This window comes from Macrotis lagotis, chromosome 1, assembly GCF_037893015.1.
Source record: "Macrotis lagotis isolate mMagLag1 chromosome 1, bilby.v1.9.chrom.fasta, whole genome shotgun sequence".
Lineage (NCBI taxonomy): Eukaryota > Metazoa > Chordata > Mammalia > Peramelemorphia > Peramelidae > Macrotis > Macrotis lagotis.
In genome coordinates this window covers 254,339,721-254,361,244 of record NC_133658.1, presented here as the reverse complement: position 1 = coordinate 254,361,244, position 21,524 = coordinate 254,339,721, and the positions used below count along the sequence as shown (strand labels likewise).

The window sequence follows — 21,524 nt, the reverse complement described above, 5'->3', positions numbered from 1 at the left end:
AAGGTGATACTGATTGTCACCAGCAATTCTGACATTGAATAAAACCCAGTTAAATACATTTTTGCTTTTGATGGCACAGCATCATGGAGAGGAGGTGACTTGGCTTTGGATGATGAGTCTCAACCCACTTATGGTCATGAACTGTCAACTCTATTAAATATCTGCAAATGTGACTAGTTCTTAGATTTGGATTGGAACTTGCTGGCTATCTAGTTCAGTTGTCATCAAACCAAAATGATCTCAGCTGTCCACATTTTGACCTACAAACCCACAAATGAACATTATTTATATGGCATTGTATTTTTATTTATTTTGTTAAATATTTTTCAATTACATTTTATTTTAGCTTGGACCCTACTTGGGAATTTTGCAAGCCACTTTTGTCCCCAGATTGTAAATTTGAAACTTCTCATAGTTTACCCTCCCACATAGTTAAGCATAGTTCTTTTAAATAGAATTCCTGATAGGTGGTCACAAACCACTGATGAGACTCATTATAGGCAGCCTGCTCCAATGTTCGATCTTCTAACTATTAAAAATCTGTTTCTTATATTGCTTCCAAATACATTTCATCCATTGGTCATCTGACACTGTGGAGTGCACATTACTTAATAAGTCTTTTTTTTTTTTTATAAAATTATCCTACAAATATTTACAGGTAGAAACCATGTCACTCCCCATTTTCTTTATATGACAAGGTTTCCCCTCTCTTTACCATACCATCATTCCCTGAATAATTCTCTACTTTGTCTTTGGTCCTTGTAAAATGTGTTCAGAAGAGAGTGCAATATTTTCACTATGGTCTACTCAGTGCAGAGGATAAAAAAAAACTATGACTTCTTTTCAATTCAATTCAATAGTATATATTAAGAACTCAGATGTAATGCATCTTGGTAGATATGGGAGAATCAAAGCTAATCCCTACTCTCAAGCCTCTTAATTCTAGTAGTTTACAACATGTAAACTGATCAGTAAATGCAAGGTAATTTGAAGAGAGAAAGTGCTAACAATCAGGGAGATCATGAAAGATTTCATGGAGGCCATAGCTTCTGAAGATATAACATTAGCCTTTCCTTGGACAGCATGTGATTGAGTCAGGTTTTGTTTGCGAGTGGAAAAGCAGTCTTATTGTATTGTTGACTTATAGTCTAAAATTTATAGTCAACTTATCCTCCTAATTCTTTTTCATATTCACTATATCCATATCCATATCTATTGCCAAACCAGGGCAGTATCTCTTCTATGCCTAGCAACTTAGATATTGGATTTACATTTAAACACTAATTTTTTCTTTAAAAATGATCACTTATTCCAAAGTTTAGTTTATTTTTTATGATTCTATCATCTCTTGGACTTAATAAAGCTACTTGTTTACTCAGTTCTTATCTCTGTTTATTCTATCTCTTTGGCAGTAGTCCATAGTCTAGCAGGAGGTGAAGTAAAAAGCCTTTGAAACCAAAACACCTGATTACCTTTCTCTTGTTTTAAGAAAATCCTGATTGAGAAATACAGCAAATTTAGAATAGAAGGGGAGAAAATAGACAACTTTCCATGAGTTTCAGAGGTGATTAATATCAATACAGGGAAGCTAACTGGAGAAGATGACTCTCATCAGTCAGATCTATATAACTTAATTTTACATTTAGTGTGAAATTCAGTTCACATTCAATTCACAATGTCATTTGTGTTTAAATACAAGTACATGCTATCCCCAGTTTACAAATGCTAATTTTATGGACCTTTAAAAATAGGATTGGTCACTCTGGAGAAGCTGCCTTAACCAATTGAAGGATATATCTTATCTAATCGTATTCCTATGTCCTGTAACAAGCTTTTGCAGTAACCAAGCTTGTTCTTTATGCTACTTAGGATTTTCTATTTCCTAAATTCAGAATATCTAGGGAAAAATATTAAGAGCCAAAAAATGGTGGGTTCATCTCCTTCCTCACTTTATTACCTCATAAGATCTATAATTTCATTACTGTGGACATTCCATTAACCCTGAGAATAAGCATTATTCCTTAGAAGATGACTTTTTTTTGAACTGCTGTAGCCAAATAATTCATTGCCAGGTGGCAGTCCTGTTAAAAAGTCTCTTCGGACAAAAGACATTATGAGAATCATATTTAATACTTTTTCATTGTGGTGGAATCTGTCAGATCTTACAATCTTTTGATACTGAGTTTGAGAAACCTAGATCAATGCTATGTTACAATGAGACATCTGAGCAGAACTTATACACACACACAAACACACACACACACACACACACACACACACACACACACACACACACACACCCCTCTATCTTTTTGGAGACTAAGAACCTTTTTTTCATAAAAAAAGAGGGTTTCTTTCCTATAGTTGGGCCACTGAATGTTCACTTAGACATTAGATAAGTTCATTTTGTTGGTTTGTTTATCCTGTGTTTTAAGTTTTGATAACTCTATCAGTTGGTCCTTTGCATATGCATATAGGGGACATTAGTGATTTCATTTTTATATGGAACTGTCAGAGTAAAAATTCTCTTTGGAGGCAGCTGGTGGACAGAGTAGATAGAGCAATAGATAGAAGTCAGGAAGACCTGAGTTCAAATCCAACTTCAGATGCTTACTAGCAGTATGACCCTGAGCAAGACACTTAACTCTGTTTGCCTCAGTTTCCTCAATTATAAAATGGGGATAATAATGGCACCTCTCTCCCAGGGTGGTTGTAAAGATCAACTGAGATAATATTAACAAAAAGTTTAACATAGCATCTGAAACATAGTAGGCATTGAATAAATATTTATATCCTCTATTTCCTCTTTCCATTAATGTAGATGGGCAATTTATTTGTAATTTATAGTATTAGAAAGTTTCTTTGGGGAGACTGAGAGATTAAGTAGTTACATAACTTGTATGTATCAGAGGCAAAATTTGTATTCTTATCTTTCTATCTTCAAAGTTGGTCCTCTATCCACTACTCTGCATTGTTTCTTAACAGTTTTTATGAGAAAGATCAAAGACAAGCCAATGAGAGTACATTTCAGGATTTATTTCTTTATTTGGCTTATTTTTGCAAGGCAATGGGGTTAAGTGACTTGCCCAGGGTCACACAGCTAGGTAATTACTAAGTGTCTGAGGTCAAATTTGCACTCAGGTCCTCCTGACTCCAGGACCAGTGCTCTATCCACTGTGCCACCTAGCTGCCCCCATTTCAGGATTTATTGCAGAATGGGTCCTCATTTCTCATCACTGTTAGTTTGAAAAATTTACTAAAGTTTATTTGCCCCTGAGAATTATAGCTGGTCCCTGTGCATTCTTCCTCTTTACTAGGTAAATTGGTTCTATTTATAAATTGCCTTTATTGATAATAAATCTAAGTTTAATACACAGGACAGTTTGACCTGAGAAGAAAAGCTTCTTTAGCTGCCTGTTTCTGAATGAGCTCATCATGATGTCACTCACAAAGTTAAAAACAGGTGTTTAGGGGAGGCTAGGTTACATAGTGGATAAAGCACCAGCCTTGGAGTCAGGAGTGCCTGGTTTCAAATCCAGTCTCAGACACTTAATAATTACCTAGCTGTGTGGCCTTGGGTAAGCCACTTAACCCCATTTGCCTTGCAAAAAACCCTAAAAAAACAAAAACATGTGTTTATTGAGAAGGGTTCTGTTGCGGAATTGAGGGAGGATGGACATGTAGGAAATTTTGGATAATTGTGCTGTCATATGTTACTTAAGCATTTATTTATTCACCCATCATTTATTGTTCAGTTCTTTTTTCAATTGTTTTTTAATTGTTCTGACCACTACATGACCTCATTTGGGGTTTCCTTGACAGAGACACTGGAGTGGTTTACTATTTCCTTCTCTGACTCATTTTACAGATGAAGAAATTGAGGCAAAACAGGTTAAGATACTTACCTAAGATCATACAGCTAGTAAGTATCTAAGACCAAATTTGAACTTAGGAAGATGAGTCCTCCTGACTCCAGGTATTCTGTCCATTGTACCAATTCCCACTGTAAGTCAAATGTTGTGGTAGCCATTGGGAAAGAAAGAAAAACAATTCATTTTCTCTGAATTTAGATTGGTCTTTAGACAACAGAAAATTGGTCATTGGTGCAATGCTGGAAATTCTTTCCAAATTAGCAGAACATGTCAATGCTTGGATTCTATTGGCATAGAATTCAGAGTAGCATCCATGTCATGATAAAACATTAGAAGTATAGTTTTTATGGAGAACTCTTCTATATATTCCTTTAATGATACTGAAAATGTGATTTCACTAGTAGAGGGAAGTCCCAGGTGAGAAAGTTCTCTCTACCAGTTCTCTCTTACAGTTTTAAAAGAGTTACCTGGGGACATGGATATACTAAGTGACTTATTCTGGTATTTGTCAGAGGTGGGACCTGAATTCATGTATGTTTTACTCTGTGGCTTGTTCTCTATTGATTATACCCTTGCTTTTTAAATCTTCCTTTAATAAAACCTGGAAAAAGGGACAGAAAACAAGAAAGGAAGAACTTTAGATCTTTGCAGTTCAGGTTCAGAGAAAAGCCTTCAAAACTCTCTAATTACTTATCTCCAACATAAGCATTTGGCACAAACTATTGAGAGGGTGTCATTACTATGGACTCCAGTTATATATATATATATATATATATATATATATATATATATATATATATACATATATATATATATGTATATATATATATATGTATATATATATATATATATATATATATATATATATATATATACAAGAGTACTGTCTTCTTCTGCTCTCATCTTAATAGCTTTAGTTTCTGATGGGGCCCCAAAGCAGAATACAGTTAACACTTATTTCATATTTCCTGTTCATCTTGGGATGGTTTGTTTTTTCCTGTACCTTGAGGGCTGGTCTACACTTACCCACTCAGTAACTGGAGGCTTAGTAGGCATCTTGAAATTAGGCAGAAAAATTTCCTTGTATTCGGTGGTATAACTGCAACCTAATTCCACCCAAAATAAAACAAAGTTATATTTCTAAATGGATATTAGAGATAGGGGAAAGAAAAGTCTACTCTTTGCTAGTGGAATGCCTATTTGTCCTTACAGTTTGTTCAGGAATGGAAAATAAATGCTGTTCATCTTTAGTGAAAACTATTGACTTATAAAGAGGAGACACAGATTCAAGTCTCACTTGCAGCATTAAACAGTTGTGACTGTGAAATAGTCACTTCATCCTTCTGAGACTCAAGTAGCTTCTCTTTAAAGGTAGATAGTATCCGTTGCTTCAATGAGCTGTTATAAAACTCAAGTGATAAAACTGGTGTCAGTGTACTTTGTAAGCTATAAAACATCATTAAAATCTATGACTTTATTGAGTTTGTGTGTTTATGTACTTTAATCAAACTTTAAGAGCTATTCATGTGCTATTCTGATGTGTTTCAGGTTCCAAAATAAACACCTACTCTGAGATTTAGGAAATAGTTAAATCATTGATTTCATATTGTCATCTAAAACTTTTCACTGGATCTCTCTATATTTTTTGATAGCAGGAAAAAAAGTTAAAATCAAATCATCATATCATACCTGGGGTATAAATAGATAGTTGTGAAGACCAGTTGGTGTCTCTATTGTTAATAATGGTATAAAAATGCTATTTTTAGGACAGTGATACTAAATTATTATTTAAAACTTTAACATTCTAAAAATGCCTTCAAATCTGTCAATATTGATTATTTTCCTCCAGATGGGCAACAAATTTGGGAGATGGAAGCCACAGTGGATAAAGATAAGAGCCAGCCTGTAAGTTTGCAAATGACAATATTTTCTAAATGATGAGACATTGCATGACACTAACCAGTGAAGGCAGAGAGTGTATGAATTAAAAATTATATCTACTTTAAAAGAATTTGATATCCTTAATTAGAAATCCATAGCTCCTTCCTTGTAGCCTGTAATTAATGATAAATATGTCATATTGGTAATGGTGGTTGTTAGTATTGAGAAACTGTTGCCTGTGAAAAACTTTTAGACTATTAAACTCTTCAGTCTTCCTTCTGAGATCATTCCCAATTTATCCTCTACATGTCTTGCTTGTACAATTTGTTTCTAAGGTGTCTCCTTCCATTAGAATGTGAACTCCTTGAAGGCAAGGATCATTTTTGTCTTCTTTTTTTTTTTTTTTTTTGGTCTTATTTGGGTTAAGGATAGTTCCTTAACAAATGTTTGTTGACTTGTTGGTTATCTGGAATATATCCATCCCTAGACCACCTTTCCTTTTGCAAGGAATGGCAAGGAATTTCCCTGTAATTATTTGCAACATTGAGGTAGGAAATTTAACTCATGCTTGAGCTTAATTAATAATAGCTTCATCCTTTCAGAGTATGCTTTTTGTTGAAATACCCGAGTATCGGAACAAACATATCCGCACATCTGTGAAAGTGAACTTCTATGTCATCAATGGGAAAAGAAAAAGAAGTCAACCTCAACATTTTACTTACCATCCAGGTAATTCTCCCTCTTGGAAACAGATTTAGGGAAGGAAGGGGGATGATGGCACATAAGTTTGCTGACTTAGTGAAGAACTGATGTCTGACCCACAGTACCACTGGCGGCTAAATAGCATGTATCTATGTGGAACAGACATATGAGCTTAGACAAATGAGAATTTCGTGAGATATACAACCTGGGAATACATTATGATTATGTGAAAACACCTGGTGGACCAATATAAGCTATTTCTATTCAGTATTTTACTATGGAACTGACTAGGTAGAAGTTCTTTCCTTTTATATAAAGTATTTAAAAATAAATATTATAATTTAAATATAAAACAAGTATAATTTAAATATTAAATTTAAAAATAAATTTAAAATTATAAATTTTATAGTCATTTCAACAAACAAAAGCAAAACAAATGAACAAAATGAAGTCTAAAGTCCCAAATAAAATCTTTTTTGTCTCCTAATAAGAGAAAAATATTAAATATAATAAGGGAAAAATCATTTTCTCAGGGCAATCTTTCAATCTCATTTTTTGTACAATACAGCTTTATTGCTTTTATTGTTTTTATATTGACTTTTTTCAATATGTATCTCCTTTTTCCAATTCTACTTGTGACAAAAGTAAATCAGAAGACTTAGAGTGATTTTTTTTAACTTGGGAAAGTAGGTCACAATCTTCCCAAGAGGTGATCCAGACTTTGCCACATTCCCAGGATAGGAAACATATAATGAGAGAATATCATCAAAATGTGTAATTTCCTGTCCCAGGCCAAACACAGGAGCTTATAGGCTCCTGAAAGCAAGAAAGAAAATTTTGGAGCTGTCTCTGGCTTTTCTACCCCCAATTTGGTTTTATTTAAGTGATGGTTGTGGGTTTGTGCTGGCTCTTATTCTGCCTAATGTAGCCGATCCAGCCCTTATTAAAATGTGTCTGCTCCAGAACATTGGAGGCATTAGAGCTGATGTAATAAACCGTAAATGTTGGTGGTTAAATCACTGAAGCTTAAATACAACATAGAATCGTGTGAAAGCCTCATTTTGAATTCTGTCCTCCACAGGCAAAAAGTACGGTTTTTCAATTACATTTTATAGCACTTTCATAACATAAAATTTGTGGTGAAAATGTCCTCCAACATAGTCTTTGGCCTTGGAGTACTTGATCATGACCAGGGCCAAAACCCAGTATAAATGGGCAAAGGAATGGAGTTGTCAGTTTTGAACTTTTTTTTTAGGCAACTCACTATTTAAAAAAAGACTCCAACAAATAATGGATTCAGTTCTTCAAAGTTTATTTTAGTTTTTGGCTTACCTGAGTCTTTAGCATGAACTTGATTTTTAACAATCATTTCTTAAAGAGACCTTGTTTGTACTCCATCAATCCATTTAGCCCAGTGAAAGGTATAAAATGGAAGAGTAGTGCATTATTCTAAGTCTTTTGTTAGGGCAAAGATTTTCCATTGTCTTTCCATTGCTCATTAAGAATTATATACTGTATATGCTTTATTCCAGTTCCATCCATCAAAACTGAACCAATTGATGAATATGATCCTGTCTGCAATACAGTGCACAGTGCCTTGGGAACAGTCACACAGCCTTACTATTCACAGCACACAATGGTCACTGAGTCCCCTTCCTGTCTTGTGGCCACTATGGCATCGTGCCAACAGTTCCGCCCAGGTTTATCTTCTCCTGACTCTCGGTACCAACAACAGAATTCAACAGCTGTAATATATCAGAGGAGCAAGAGCTTGAGCCCCAGCCTCTTGGGTTACCAGCAGCCCACTTTGATGGCCTCATCCATCTCCATTTCAGATGCTCACCGCTCAGTGCTCATGCATGCTGGCTCCCCGGGTCAGAATTCAGCTCTGCTCCATCACTCTCCAAACAATCAGCAATCTTCTCCAGTGATTCACTACTCTCCAACCAATCAGCAGGTGAGGTGTGAAACCCACCAAGAATTCCAACACATTATGTGCTGTGAAAATTTTACACCCAATGCTGCCCGACCTAATCCACCCCAAGTCAACCAAGCACAGAGGATAAGTCCAAGCTCCTATCCTACAGTAATTCAACAACAGAATGCTACAAGTCAACGAGCTGCTAAAAATGGACCACCAGTGAATGACCAGAAGGAAATATTACCAGCAGGAGTTACTATTAAGCAGGAACAGAACCTGGACCAGGCCTATTTGGATGATGGTAAGATGCTTGTTTTTATTATTGCCTGATCCCAAACTCCTATATCCCCTAGAAAAAGAACAAGAATGCATAACCTTGGGCAAGTCCCTTTCCCCTTCTGGGTTGTAAATTATATGATCTCTGAGGCCCAGTCCAGTCCTACATTGATTCTATATGCCTATTTATTTGTAAAAACCACTTTGCCAGTAATGCATTTGCTAGGCAGCCACTGGGTTTATAAGCTAAAATAAAATTAAAAATAATCCATTAAATTCTAATAGTGATTTATCTCTCTCCCTCTCCCAATCCCATGATTTGGAGTAGAGTCAGTTTAAATTGCTAGCATTTTTCTCTCCATTAGCCTAGCTGATGTTGAAAATAGAGAAACAAGAGTGAAGATTTTCTAATTCCCTTGTATTCTTGTAGGGAGGAAAAAAACACTTTATAACACTCTCTTGGATATCTTGGGGGTGGAAAAATAAGAAAAAAGCTCATTGAACATTTTATATAGATCAGAACATAGTGTGTGTGTGTGTGTGTGTGTGTGTGTGTGTGTGTGTGTGTGTGTGTATGGGGGGAGGGATTGTGCTGCAGGCCAAACTTTGCAGATGTTCTAGCTGAACAGTAGTACATTGATGACTTAGAAACAATGGATTTCCTTTGTTGGGAACCCAATAGATGTGGTTGTTGGGTCCAAGGAAAGGCTGCAGGGGAGCTTGATTTGAATCCTCCCCTCTTATTTGTAGGTGGCTTGGCTCATTAGCAAAATAGCCAATGGGTTATTTTTATGAAGAAACAGCCATGTCACTCTTTGCCCTATGATTAGCACCAGGGGATATGGATGGAGCTAGGAAATGATCCAAAATTTGCTTCTAGTTAGTGGAGGTCCAGGGATAGAAAGAGAAGGGGAGGAGGACAGGATGTAGCAAAATTTATTGCTGACTAGAAAATATATTTTGGGAAAGGAAATCTACTATTATCAGCCTAATTATTTTACAGTTTAGCACTCTGGAACACACCTGAGAACCAGAATAACAACAAACAAAATTTCAGAGAAACTAAAATAGAAGACACAATGCTCATCTATGTTATTCATAGGAAAGCACTTCAGGCTCCGATTCACAGTCTATTTATTTACTCTGATTTTTCACATAGTTCTATCAAGCTTGGTTATCAACTGACCACAGATTAGAAGGGGTGAGAGATATGCCCTCTACAGACTGACAAACTAAAGTCACAAAGAAAGGGGCTAATCACAATGAAGGAGACAATTATAAAAGTAGGAAAAACTCAAAAATTTCTGCAGTGTGGCAGATCTATCAACCCTTAACAGCCCCTGAAGGCAGCTATGTCATAAAGAATGGTGTAGCATTAAAAATTCATAGTGATCATAAATCATAGAGGAAATTATGTATGTTACTCTCTGAAGTTTCAATTTTCCAGAAAGTTGACTTATGAGGCACACCATATTTCCCTTGAGACTTGATAAATGATGTTTATCATTGAAGTTTTATATATATATATATATATATATATATATATGTAACTATATGTATACATTTCTCTCTAAGTATCTAGGCATTTGTGTTCTAAATGACATGATTGTACATCTACCTGCAAATGAAGAAATTTTTCATTTGAATCTCTTCATTTGTAGGTTGGAGTCATGACAGTTTTCTTCAAGTATTTGAAAAGTTTGTCCCAAAGGGCAGAACTAAGAACTGTGGGTAGAAAATGAAGAGAGGCAGATTTTGGCTTGATTTAAGGAAATCTTTCCTAACATTTTAATCTGTCTAAAAGTTGAAAGGGTTTCCTCAGGAAGATAGAGAGTATACTCTCACTAGAGCTTTTAAAGATCCACTTGATGAACACTTAATGGATATGTTAGAGAGATAGGGGTTGAACTAGGTGACTTCTGTACTCCCTTCCCATGTTTTGGTTTTGTAAAAGAAATGGAAAAACTGGTGGAAGATTCCCCCTCTTCCCCACAGATCTACTCTTTCTTGAGTTGAATTTGACCTTAGAGTAAGGGATGAATTGGTTGGCTCCATTTTCTCATCTCATATTAAAACAGTTACCTTGGACAGTGCCTAAGAGGTTCATTCCCTTGTTCCAAATTATTCATCCCTATCATATCAGCCAAACATATAAGTCACCTAAATGATGGTGTTGAGCAATATGATTTTTAGGGTCTCTTCTGTCCTATTTCCAAATCTTATCATCCTCAGTCATATATGTAAACTTGGAAATGTGTGAAGATATTTGGATAATGAGACTTTAAAATTTAGATGAGAACTTAAGTGCTGAGTCCTTAGAGATATAAAAAAATGATATTTTTTTGGCAGGGGAAAGAGGGAAAGACTTAAATGACTGAACAGATCATGAATTCTTCTTAATATTAAGAAATGCTTATATAGAAAGAAATTATTTAAAAAGTCAAATATGATAACATTGTTAACTTAATGTGAAGGTGTAGGAAGAACATTGGATTTAGAATTAGAGAACTCAGTTTGAATTTCCAGTCTACTATCAACTGAGTGACTTTGGGTAAATCACTTCAACTTTCTAGTTCTCAGTTTGTTTCTCTATAAAATGAGAGAATTAAAGAAAATGATCTCTAAGTTTCCTTCTAACTCTAGATCTAAATCCTTTGATATTCCCAAGCAAAAACCCCTTGGCCCTATCAATAGTTATCTTGAAGCTTGGTTCTGCCAAGAATAGGAGCCAGATGGAAAGAGGACTGGAAAGCAACTTCAAGTCAGTGGCTCCATTAAAAATCAACTATTTTGTTTCTGGTTGTGGGTTGAACATGGCAAGGAAGGCCAGTCCTCCAAGAGAGGGACAAGTGTGGGCATGCTATTCCAAGTCCTGGGCCAAAAAAATGCACCCACAGCTTTTGCACCTGTGAAGATGTGGGTGAAAATTTGGCTCTAAGTCTGTGGGATATTAAGATAATCATAACAGATGCATTCCATCCTACACATCCATGAAAATTGTTCACAATCTGCATGGCTGGCATTACCTAATGTGGATTCAGTTTCTTTTTTGACATTCATTTTTATTTCATTTTTGTGCATGAAAATTGAAATAGAGATTGAGGTTTTTCTAGTGCCTTTCTGAGAGACAAGAGGAAAACTTCAGGTCTTTAGATTACTTTCTCTCTCTCTCTCTCTCTCTCTCTCTCTCTCTCTCTCTATATATATATATATATATATATATATATATATATAGACAAACTTCTTCCTTTTGTATAATTCTCATGTTTATACAGGAATGGTTAAAAATTTAGTGTTTGTATATTTTTTATTTATTTCACTTAGTATTTTTGTAGTCAGTTGCCCCTAATATTTTTAAATTCACAGTTTTATATGTCCTGTCTAGGGAAAATAATTTCCACATGAAAATGAGTTATTGGTGAAGATATAAAAGTATAAAACATGATAACTCACTTTCATATAGCATTTGAAGTTTTATAAAGAACTCAGACTATGCTGCTCTCTCCCTGGATCCTCACCTCGATATGTAAGGAAGGAAGTACTAAAGATAGGATCCTCATTTAGAAATGGAGAAGTAACTGACTTGCTGACCCAGAATCTTTCAGCAAGTGTCCCTATGAATTTGAAGCTAAATGATCCTTTGAAAATATGACTATCCCTTGTTCTTTTCTTCTTCCTTCCTCTCCTATTTTCTTCTCTCTTTCCTTCTTTGCTTGCTTCCTTCCTTGCTTCCTTCCATATATGCACTGAACAATAGGAAGAACAATAGAATTAGGAGAAGCCCTGTGTCCAAGTTTGGGTCCTGCTATTTACTAATACCAGAATTTACTAAAATTTACTAATTTGTAATCCTTGAGCAAGTCATTTAACTTTATGTCAGTTTTTTTCATCTCTAAAATTTCCACTACCTTTCCTACAGGATTGATATAATTTTTAAAGGACAATGCACAGTGAAACAATCATCTTCAAAATGAAGGGATTGGTATTGATGATCTCCAAGGTTCCTACCAGTTTTAAAACTTCACAGTCTATGTGTTAATGCACATTTTAATTTTTGTAAGCCCTCTTTTCATCCTTCTACTTATTTGACTGAACTTACTACATCTTTTATCCATCCACCACAAGGTCACTTTTTCCTCTTGTCTTGGTGTCTTATCTAATGTCAATACCCTCTTTTTATTCTTTACTGCTTTTTCTTTTCTTCCATTTCCTAGGATTTCATTTGGGTAGCCTAAAATTCTGATATAACAATAAATAAATGAAAATAAATTTTAATTTTTTGCATAAGCAGAAATTAGTCATTTTGCCAAGTAAATGAGTCCTCCTAAGAACTGGAGTCACATGATCTTTTATGCTTGTGATCACTTGTTTTCTTTCTCATCTTACCCTGTGCCTTTTCTCTTCTTAAGGCTTTGACTATAGCTGGGACATACAAGTAACTCTTAGGGGTAGTTACTGAGTTGGGGATGGACAGAAATATCAGTGATGAGAATTATTTCTTCATCTGTATGAAATCTGTTTTCCTCTCATCACTGATTGATTATAGTTCTCTAGCTGGTATCTAAATTAGGCAGATTGGCGTGGTATAAAGATTATAGGATTTTGAGTCAGAAGACCTGAGTTTGAACATCTTCTCTATCATTGACTATTTTTTGACCCTAAGTTAAGTCATTAACCTCCAGGGACCTCAGTTTCCATATCTGTAACATGAAGGTGGAAGAAGGGTAGGTAGGAGTAAATGATCTTTGAAGGTCATTTGTAGTTCCAAAATTCTTTTTTATTCTATTATCTTAGTAGTTCTTTACCCTGCTCACTTATTTCTAATCTTTTTGATTTTCACCAACATGGATAATAGAATTTTAAATTGATAGGAACCTTAAAAATCATCTAGGCCAACTCCTTCAAATTGCTGGTGACAAAATGGAGGATGACAGAAAACTGAGACCATAATAATATATATAATATAATAAGTGATAGAACTGGGAAAGGAACCCAGATCTTCCAATCCAATACTTCAAGATGTTGCCTTTTAGAGGGGCTGAAGCTTTTTCTTTTCTACTCATTGCTATCAATTCATATTCCCTACACTTTCAGAATGCACAGAAGATGGAATGATTGACATATTGAACAGACTTTATAAAACATATGTTTTAAGTTACCTCAGAGTGAGGCAAACCTTAATGATGAAAATACAAACCACTGTATAGCCTTTGGCCAATGTTCACTGATTAATCAACAGTTTGGTAATACCTTTGGAGACCTTCCTGAAAATAGGAATTCTCTTGAAAAGGTTATTTTTTTAAAAATTGGGGGTTCTATTGATTCATTCTATTGGATAACATGTGAACAGTACCAATCCCTGCCTAATCCTTTGACTCCTTCCTACATGCTCCAAAGTGAAAAAACTGAACCCTCAAAAGTTCTGGGTTCCAACTCTGCCTGAATATTTAAAATCAATGTGACTTCAGACTTCTTAACTTTCCTGTGTGCTTATTAAGTTTGTAAAATGAGATGATATCCTCAAGATCACTTCCAGCTCCAAATCCACAATCCTATAAACCATTAGGCAAATAAGAATAAGTGGAGACTCTCATAGTATGTAACTAGAAAGTAAAGATATAGAGAGATAGGCTTTGTAAGTCTCTCTCTCTCTCTCTCTCTCTCTCTCTCTCTCTCTCTCTCTCACACACACACACACACACACACACACATACACACACACTCACACAGAGATTATTTATACAATACATACACACACATTCATTATTTATACAAACCATTTTATTTCCTTCCCCAGAATGCAGAGTAAAATAAGATTCTTCTCTCATTTATCAACAAACTTGTCTTTAAATCCATTAATAAGTAAATGGAATTAGACATTATTTGCTTACCTGTCATTCTCCTATTGGAGTGAGTACAGTGTTACCATTTTGTAGACCAAAAAAAGGAAGACTGATCAGGGAGAGAAGTTGGCAAGAAGTTTTACTACCAGTTCTCAAGATGGTTCTTTAAAGAGGGACTGAATGTGATCGCTGTGGGAGCCCCCTATAGCTAAACATAGATATTTTTGCCATGAACAAAATGTCATGGACAAAGCACTGAGAGTCTCTTAACACAGATCCTTGGTGGACTCCTGTGAATTTGTTAACAGATCAGATTTTCCTTGCAATATATATTAGCACTCATCTGGCAAAGAAGGCTTTTCGGAAAGGTTTCTGTCAACCTCAAAATGATCTGATCCTTCTCTTCCTTGACTTCAGTATTTCTATTTGAATTCGGTATTCAAATATGTGGTCATCCTTTCATAGTATGAACGGAAGAATATTGCTCATAGGAATTGCTTTTGGTTAAACTTTTTTTAAAGTCTTCTTTATTCTGAACTTAAACACCAAGAAATAGGAGCATTTTAATATACAAAGAATGATGACTGTATGAAACTGAATGAACTTTCAAAGACCTGCTCTCAACTTTGCCTTAGTAGGACATAAGCAAAATCCTGAATCCTTCAACTGCTAGTGCTGTCCCTCCCAAATGACCTCATATTTATATTTATTCTCTTTATATTTATTCCATATTTACTGGCATAAACTTTCTGTGCTTCTCCAACCCACCCACTCCTTGCTCTCCAATTCATTGTTAGCTCCATCGAATTTGTTTCTTAGGTGCCTAGTGGCTCCTGGCACTTCCTAGATGTTTATAAGTGTTTGTTGGTTCATTGATAACAGCTAACATTATATAGTGGTTTAAAATATCCAAAATGCTATATATAAATTATCCTATTGGTGTTTCAAAACAACCCCGCAAGATAGGCACACAGAAGTTGATATAGATTTTTTTGATCTGGACCCATGATTTCATGGATATGTAGGACTCTCAGTGGAGAAATTTGCTCTACTAATGAAGAGTGGCAATCCCTTGCAATTATGTAGTAGCCTTAATGAATTACCTGAGGTCAACAAAATCAGTATGAACCAGAATCCAACTCTTCCTGATGCTTAGGGCAGTTCTGAATTCATATGAACATAGACCCTGCTGCTTCTCCTAATTAATTAGCTGTTGAAGAAGGCACTGTTCATTATTACTTAGGTAGGAGATGGAACAACGTGATCTCTGAGGTACCTTAGAATTTTTAAGTCTGTGATTCCAAAAGGAATCACTTAGGAAAGTTCATGTACATTGCAGGGTCTATTGAAATATTTTTTCTTAAATTCCATGGATATTTATTTGTCATTTTTTGTACTATAATTTGGCAATATGCCACTAGAAAGATGGAGGTTAAGCTAGGTGATCTCTAAGTTTCTTCCCTGCTCTTAGAGTTCTGAGGTTCTTTCTAACTCTGTCCTACTATCACATATGATCTTAAAATGGTGTGGGGATAAGGCTTAAGGAATAAGATTTAAAGAGGAGGAAGTTCCTACTTCCACAGGCCTGATAAGGTAGCTCTTTGATGAAAATATTATCAAAGAAAGTAGCTGTGCTATAGGTGAAAGTAACTGGCTTAAGAACCAGGAGAATGGAGTAGTTCCAAGTCTGTCAAATCTCTGAATCTCAGTTTCCTGAAATGTAAAATGAGAAGTTTCCAAGAGATGATCTTTAGGATCCCTTCTAGTTCTGATATCTAATTACATGAAAGTATATAAACAAGTGGAATATGCCAAGCACATCTAAAACTGATTTTCATAGGTTGATCAATTGGTGAGCAACATTTTGGATTCTATATTCCTGTTCCTGGGTAGGTGGGTGGGTGGGGGAGGAAATAGAAGCTTATCTTTTATTAACAAACCAGTCTGTCTTCAATAAGAAACCTCTCACTACATATATTTATTTGACTAGTAATAATATGAAGGGAACTATGCTGTAGGGAGGAAACTGTAATAAGGTAGAAAAATCCTATTCAGCTGAATCATTTTTCAGTCATGTTTGACTCTGTATGACCCCATTTGGGGTTATCTTGGCAAAGATCCTAGAGTGGTTTGCCATTTCCTTTGCCAACTAATTTGACTGAGGAGGAAACTGAGTCAAACTGGATCTCACAGCCAGGAAGTGTCTGAGGTTAGATTGTAACTCAGATTTGTCTGTTGTTTTACAGTTATTTTTTATTTGATTCCAATAATACTCTTATGATTTAGGCAATAAAACTATTATGCCTATTTTACAGCTGAAAAAAATTCAGGTTTAGAAAAAAACCAAGTGACTTTTTCAAAGTTACATTGCTAAATAAATTGCAAAGTTAGGACACAAACTCAATTTGCTGTTGATAAAACCAGAGATTTTTTTCCATTAAATCTTATATCCTTTTATCATATCATTGCATCTTGTAGAGAAAGTATTTTATAAGACCTAAGTAAGTTCTGTTCATAGTTCTGAAAATGATTTTATTTACATTTTCTCACAATTTGTTTGTTACTATACAATTGGTACTTAATAAATTTGTAATAATTAATTGAACAGCTTTTGTGAAGTGATGCATGCATAATTATCACCATTTTACAGATGAAGAAATTGAGGCCCAAAGAGATGGGCTAACTCCGAAAGTCCATACCACCTCCCTGTCCTGAGTCTATGAGTCTATGTCCCCTTTTGAAAGTCCCTGAGTGCCTTGGGATGTTTATCTGCAGAAGGGCTTCAGTGCCTGGCTCAGAGGACTGTTCTGAGACATAATTACTGTTTGTCAGATGGGGTGTGCTCCCCTGGTGAAACAGACCAACTAATTGCACACAATCATCATTATCGTGGTAGTTGGCATCTATCAAAATGATCCAATGACAAGTGTTCAATAGACAGAGGACTTCCAATAGATAAATATGGACAAAATAGGCAAAATACACAGAGGATCCCACTCTCTTAAATAGAGGAAAGAGGGAAATGAATGCAGTTATTAAAAAGCATCATTTTACTGGCACCTCTTTGTTCACCAAGTTGGGAATCTTTAATTGGGTCAGTACAGTGCCCATGGGCAAGTTTGTTACAAAGCACTTCCTGTTCAGAAAGTCATGCAAAGTCCACAGAGACCTTGCCATCCGCCTAGAGGAGCCTGTGGGCCAAGACTACCACAGCTATCCCAGGAGGCCACTCAACCCCGGCTCTCTGGAGGTGGAAGCACAAGCAGGAGAAGAACCAGGGCAAGAAAGGGGAGGGGAGAAGAGGCGACTTGTAGTTGAAGCCATCATATTAGTAGTCCCTGCAAGACTTTGGGGACCCAGAATCACAGTATAAGAGCTGCATTAATCCTCAGAAGCATAGTGCTATAAATAATATTGATGATAACAACTTTTATCCCCACAGAGATCACTGCAATCCCAGTGTACCATGGGATAGAGAGTATAAGTATTCATGTCCCCATTTCATTGATGGGGAAACTGAAACCCAGAGAGGTAAAGTGAATTTTCCAAGGTCAGACAGCTACTAATGATTAGAAATAGGACTTAAAGTGAGAAAGCCTGATCCAAATCCAGTTTTTCTATAAATTAGACTACTTTGTCTCTCTAGTCTGGTGGAAAAAAAACCCCATTGGACTTAAAACCAGAAAACTTGGTTTCCTATGCCATTTCATGGTTTTCATGGCTGTGTGATTGTGGAGAAGTCACTCCACCCCTCTCTCAATCATTTTCCTCATCTGTAAAATTGAAGCTAATAATACTTGTACCATATATCTCCCAAGGGTACTAAGAATAAAGTCTTTTGTTAGCTGTAAAGTGATATAGAAATAAATGATTACATGGGTGGCTAGGTGGTACAGTGGATAGAGCACCAGCCCTGGAGTCAGGAGTACCTGAGTTCAAATCCGGCCTCAGACACTTAATAATTACCTAGTTGTGTGGCCTTGGGTAAGCCACTTAACCCCATTGACTTGCCAAAAAACCTTAAAAAATAAATAAATGGTTACATCAATATGGGGTTATAGGAAAAGTTTTTTATAAACTTTTAAACACTCTGTAAATATAAATTTTTAGTACTTTTACTATGATTATGAAGAATTCATGTTTTGCTTATTCAACACATCAAAGTCACTGAGTATGTAATAAATAACATTTAGAGTATAAGGGGAGACTTCCCAGGTTCCATAAAATCTTAACTTATTCATCAGGTTGAGGGTTAATTATCCAGCTGACTTTTGTACATGAAGAACAGTAAGAAGCCTGGTAAAGACATCCCCTCTTCCTTCTCAAAACCATTTCTCTTTATCATATCCCTCTTCCATGATCTTTGGTTTGGGAACCAGAAAAGTTGATCTCCCACCTAACTAAATCTGGGGGTCTGTGGACAAGACATGAGGTTTTACTGGAAAGTCTCTAGTTATGGTTAATAAAGACTAAGGAACTCTTTCCTGAAACACTGTTTTGAGGAACTAGAATTCTCAGAATTCTGGACTTGGAGTGAAGAAAACTGAATTCAAATCTTGCCTCAGACAGTACTAGTAAGGTCCTGGGTGAATTGCTCAACCTTTCTAACATCTGCACATTGAGGATGTTGGATTTCTGTATCCCCTTTTTAGTTCTAAATCAATGATGCCATGTTCCTATTTTGTGTAGAGTTACTAAGCTTTGTCACCTCTCCCTTTCCAATATTTAAGGAGCCACCTTCCAGATGGTTCTTGACAAACAAAACAAAATAAAAACAAACCCCAAAAGTTCCAAAATTCTGAAAACCAGTTGCTCCTAGAAAAATGTACTGATGTTACTGGGGATTGTACATGTGAAACCAACCACAAAGCCTACTTCCAGACAAGTGATGCACATATGCCACACTCTTTACATTCCAGAGTTAGGGTTGGAAATAAAGTGAGTAGACGGTCCCTACACACAGGGCCAGAGGGTGCATCATTAGCGACTCAGTTCTGGAAGATGTTTTCCAAGATGGGTCTTTTTTATTGACTTTGGCTTTTTTGGGGGGAATTTTTGTCTCTGAATTTGACTAGATTTGCGACTCTGGAGTAAACGTCCTATTAAATAAATAGTAAAAATTAACTCTGCCCTAATGGCTTGTTATCATGAGAGATGAGTGCCAGCTGTGAGGGGAGGCAGACTACAGGGCTCCAGATGTAAAACATTCTAGGGTTTAATATTTTGCTAGTGGTGACCTTTAGCACACTACTTAAAGATATTTGCTGCATTTCTTTCCTTTAATTCCAAGTACCAAAGAGAGGACTTAATATTTTTAAAAGTCCTTTCATAGGATTATTGATTTACCTTTAGAGGGTACCAAGTCCAACTCCCGCATGTGACAGATAATGAAACTGAGGCACACAAGTTAAGTGATCTACGCAGGGCCATGGAGCTGGTAAGTTTCTGAGACAGGATTTGAACTCAGTTCTTCTTGACTAAATCTAGTGTCCTATGACATGTACTACACTGCTTAGCACATTTTATTGCTGTTCAGCCAATTTTTCAGTTGAGTCTGACTTACCAAGATTCCATTTGGATGGTTTTTATTTTTGACAAGGATACTGGAGTGATTTACCATTTTCTTCTCCAGTTCACTTGACAGATGAGGAAACTGAGGCAAACAGGGTTAAGTGACTTGCCCAGGGTCAAACAGATAGTAAGTCAGGATTCCAGGCCCAGCACTCTATTCACTGCATTATCTAGATGCACATATTATTTTTATAGTTTATTGTTATCCTCTTTATTATAACTAGATAAGAATTTGGAAATCATTAAATCTAATCATATCATGCTACTAATAGAGGTGTGGAAAACATGGGAGATTGTACTAAATTTTCCCTGACCTTGAGGTCCATCTAGATGGGTTTTTTGGTTTTATTTTGAGTAGATCCTTCATAGTGTAGACTATGGGGGAATTGTAAAAGACATACCCAATAATTTCAAAGTCAGGATCAGTTGGAGGTTTAGTTAACCAATATTTTTACAATAATATAAATCACTCTCTTTCTACCAGGCTATGTCAACCCCCCCAAAAAAATCCTTCCTTAAACTAGTCAATTTCTGTTTTTATTAGAAATGTATTTTTATGGAATGTCTTTTGTTCTGCCCCATTCTGTTAAAGAAGTATTTTTGATATCTTGATGTCTTCAAGATATTAGAGTTTACTCTTATTTACTTCCATTCTTCCCATTTTCATATTGGTGCATTTTCTATTTCCCTGACTGCTTGGGGATAGTTGATAGGGAGTCTTTTGGAATCTTTGGAATTGTTTATTATATATCAATCATCATGCCAAGGACTGGGAAAAGAAAGGGAGGCAAATTTTAGGTCTTTTCCTTCAAGGAGCTAATATTCTAATGGGGATGACAATATGACATCAACTATGAACATAGAAGATAGCTAGCTAGCTGCCTAGTTAAATGGTTGGATATCTGTTTATCTAGAAAGGAAGTGAATGGAAGGTAACATTAGAGAAAAGGAATTAGTTGTGATTGAATTTGGGGTAGAGAGAGATTGGGAAAGACCCCCGAAGAAGGAGGGTTAGGGTTAGGAAAGAAGTCAAGGAAGTCTGGAGGTAGAAGTGAAAAGGGAGAATATTATAGGCGGGGGGCAAAAAAAGCATGGATTCAGAAGATGGCATATACCAAGAAAAAAGAAAGATTTTCTCAGTTATTACTATTTGTATCATTTTTGCCACCTCTACAACATTTTTTAATTAACTGAAATTATGTATTGAAATTGAGAACATGTCTAAAATGTGGAGGGTTTTAGGTCTCTTTTGCTTTCTTTTTCCTTTTACTTTTTTTTAAAGAAGCTCAGTATTCAGTAAATGGAACTCCAGGGAGATAAGGAATGATGCAGAGACTTACTGGTGTCTCCAGTAGCAAAACTTGTTGCTTTTCAAGATCTTGGATGACATCTGTAGCTTACTTTAACCATCATGAAATCAGATCTCCAACAGAGCAACCAATGATTAACTATCCTTGG

At 35.8% G+C, this 21,524-nt stretch overlaps 1 protein-coding gene across 9 annotated transcripts in view; it reads left to right on the top strand.

Moving 5' to 3' along the window:
* The window catches only part of NFATC2 (nuclear factor of activated T cells 2), a 204,640-nt gene that overhangs the window by 122,855 nt on the left and 60,261 nt on the right, over positions 1-21,524 (top strand). For all 9 annotated transcript variants that reach the window (XM_074210256.1, XM_074210258.1, XM_074210259.1 and 6 more), the window contains exons 7-9: positions 5,722-5,777; positions 6,356-6,482; positions 7,988-8,677. In XM_074210256.1, coding sequence (XP_074066357.1) covers positions 5,722-5,777; positions 6,356-6,482; positions 7,988-8,677 — 873 coding nt within the window. The remainder of the gene's footprint in view (positions 1-5,721; positions 5,778-6,355; positions 6,483-7,987; positions 8,678-21,524) is intronic.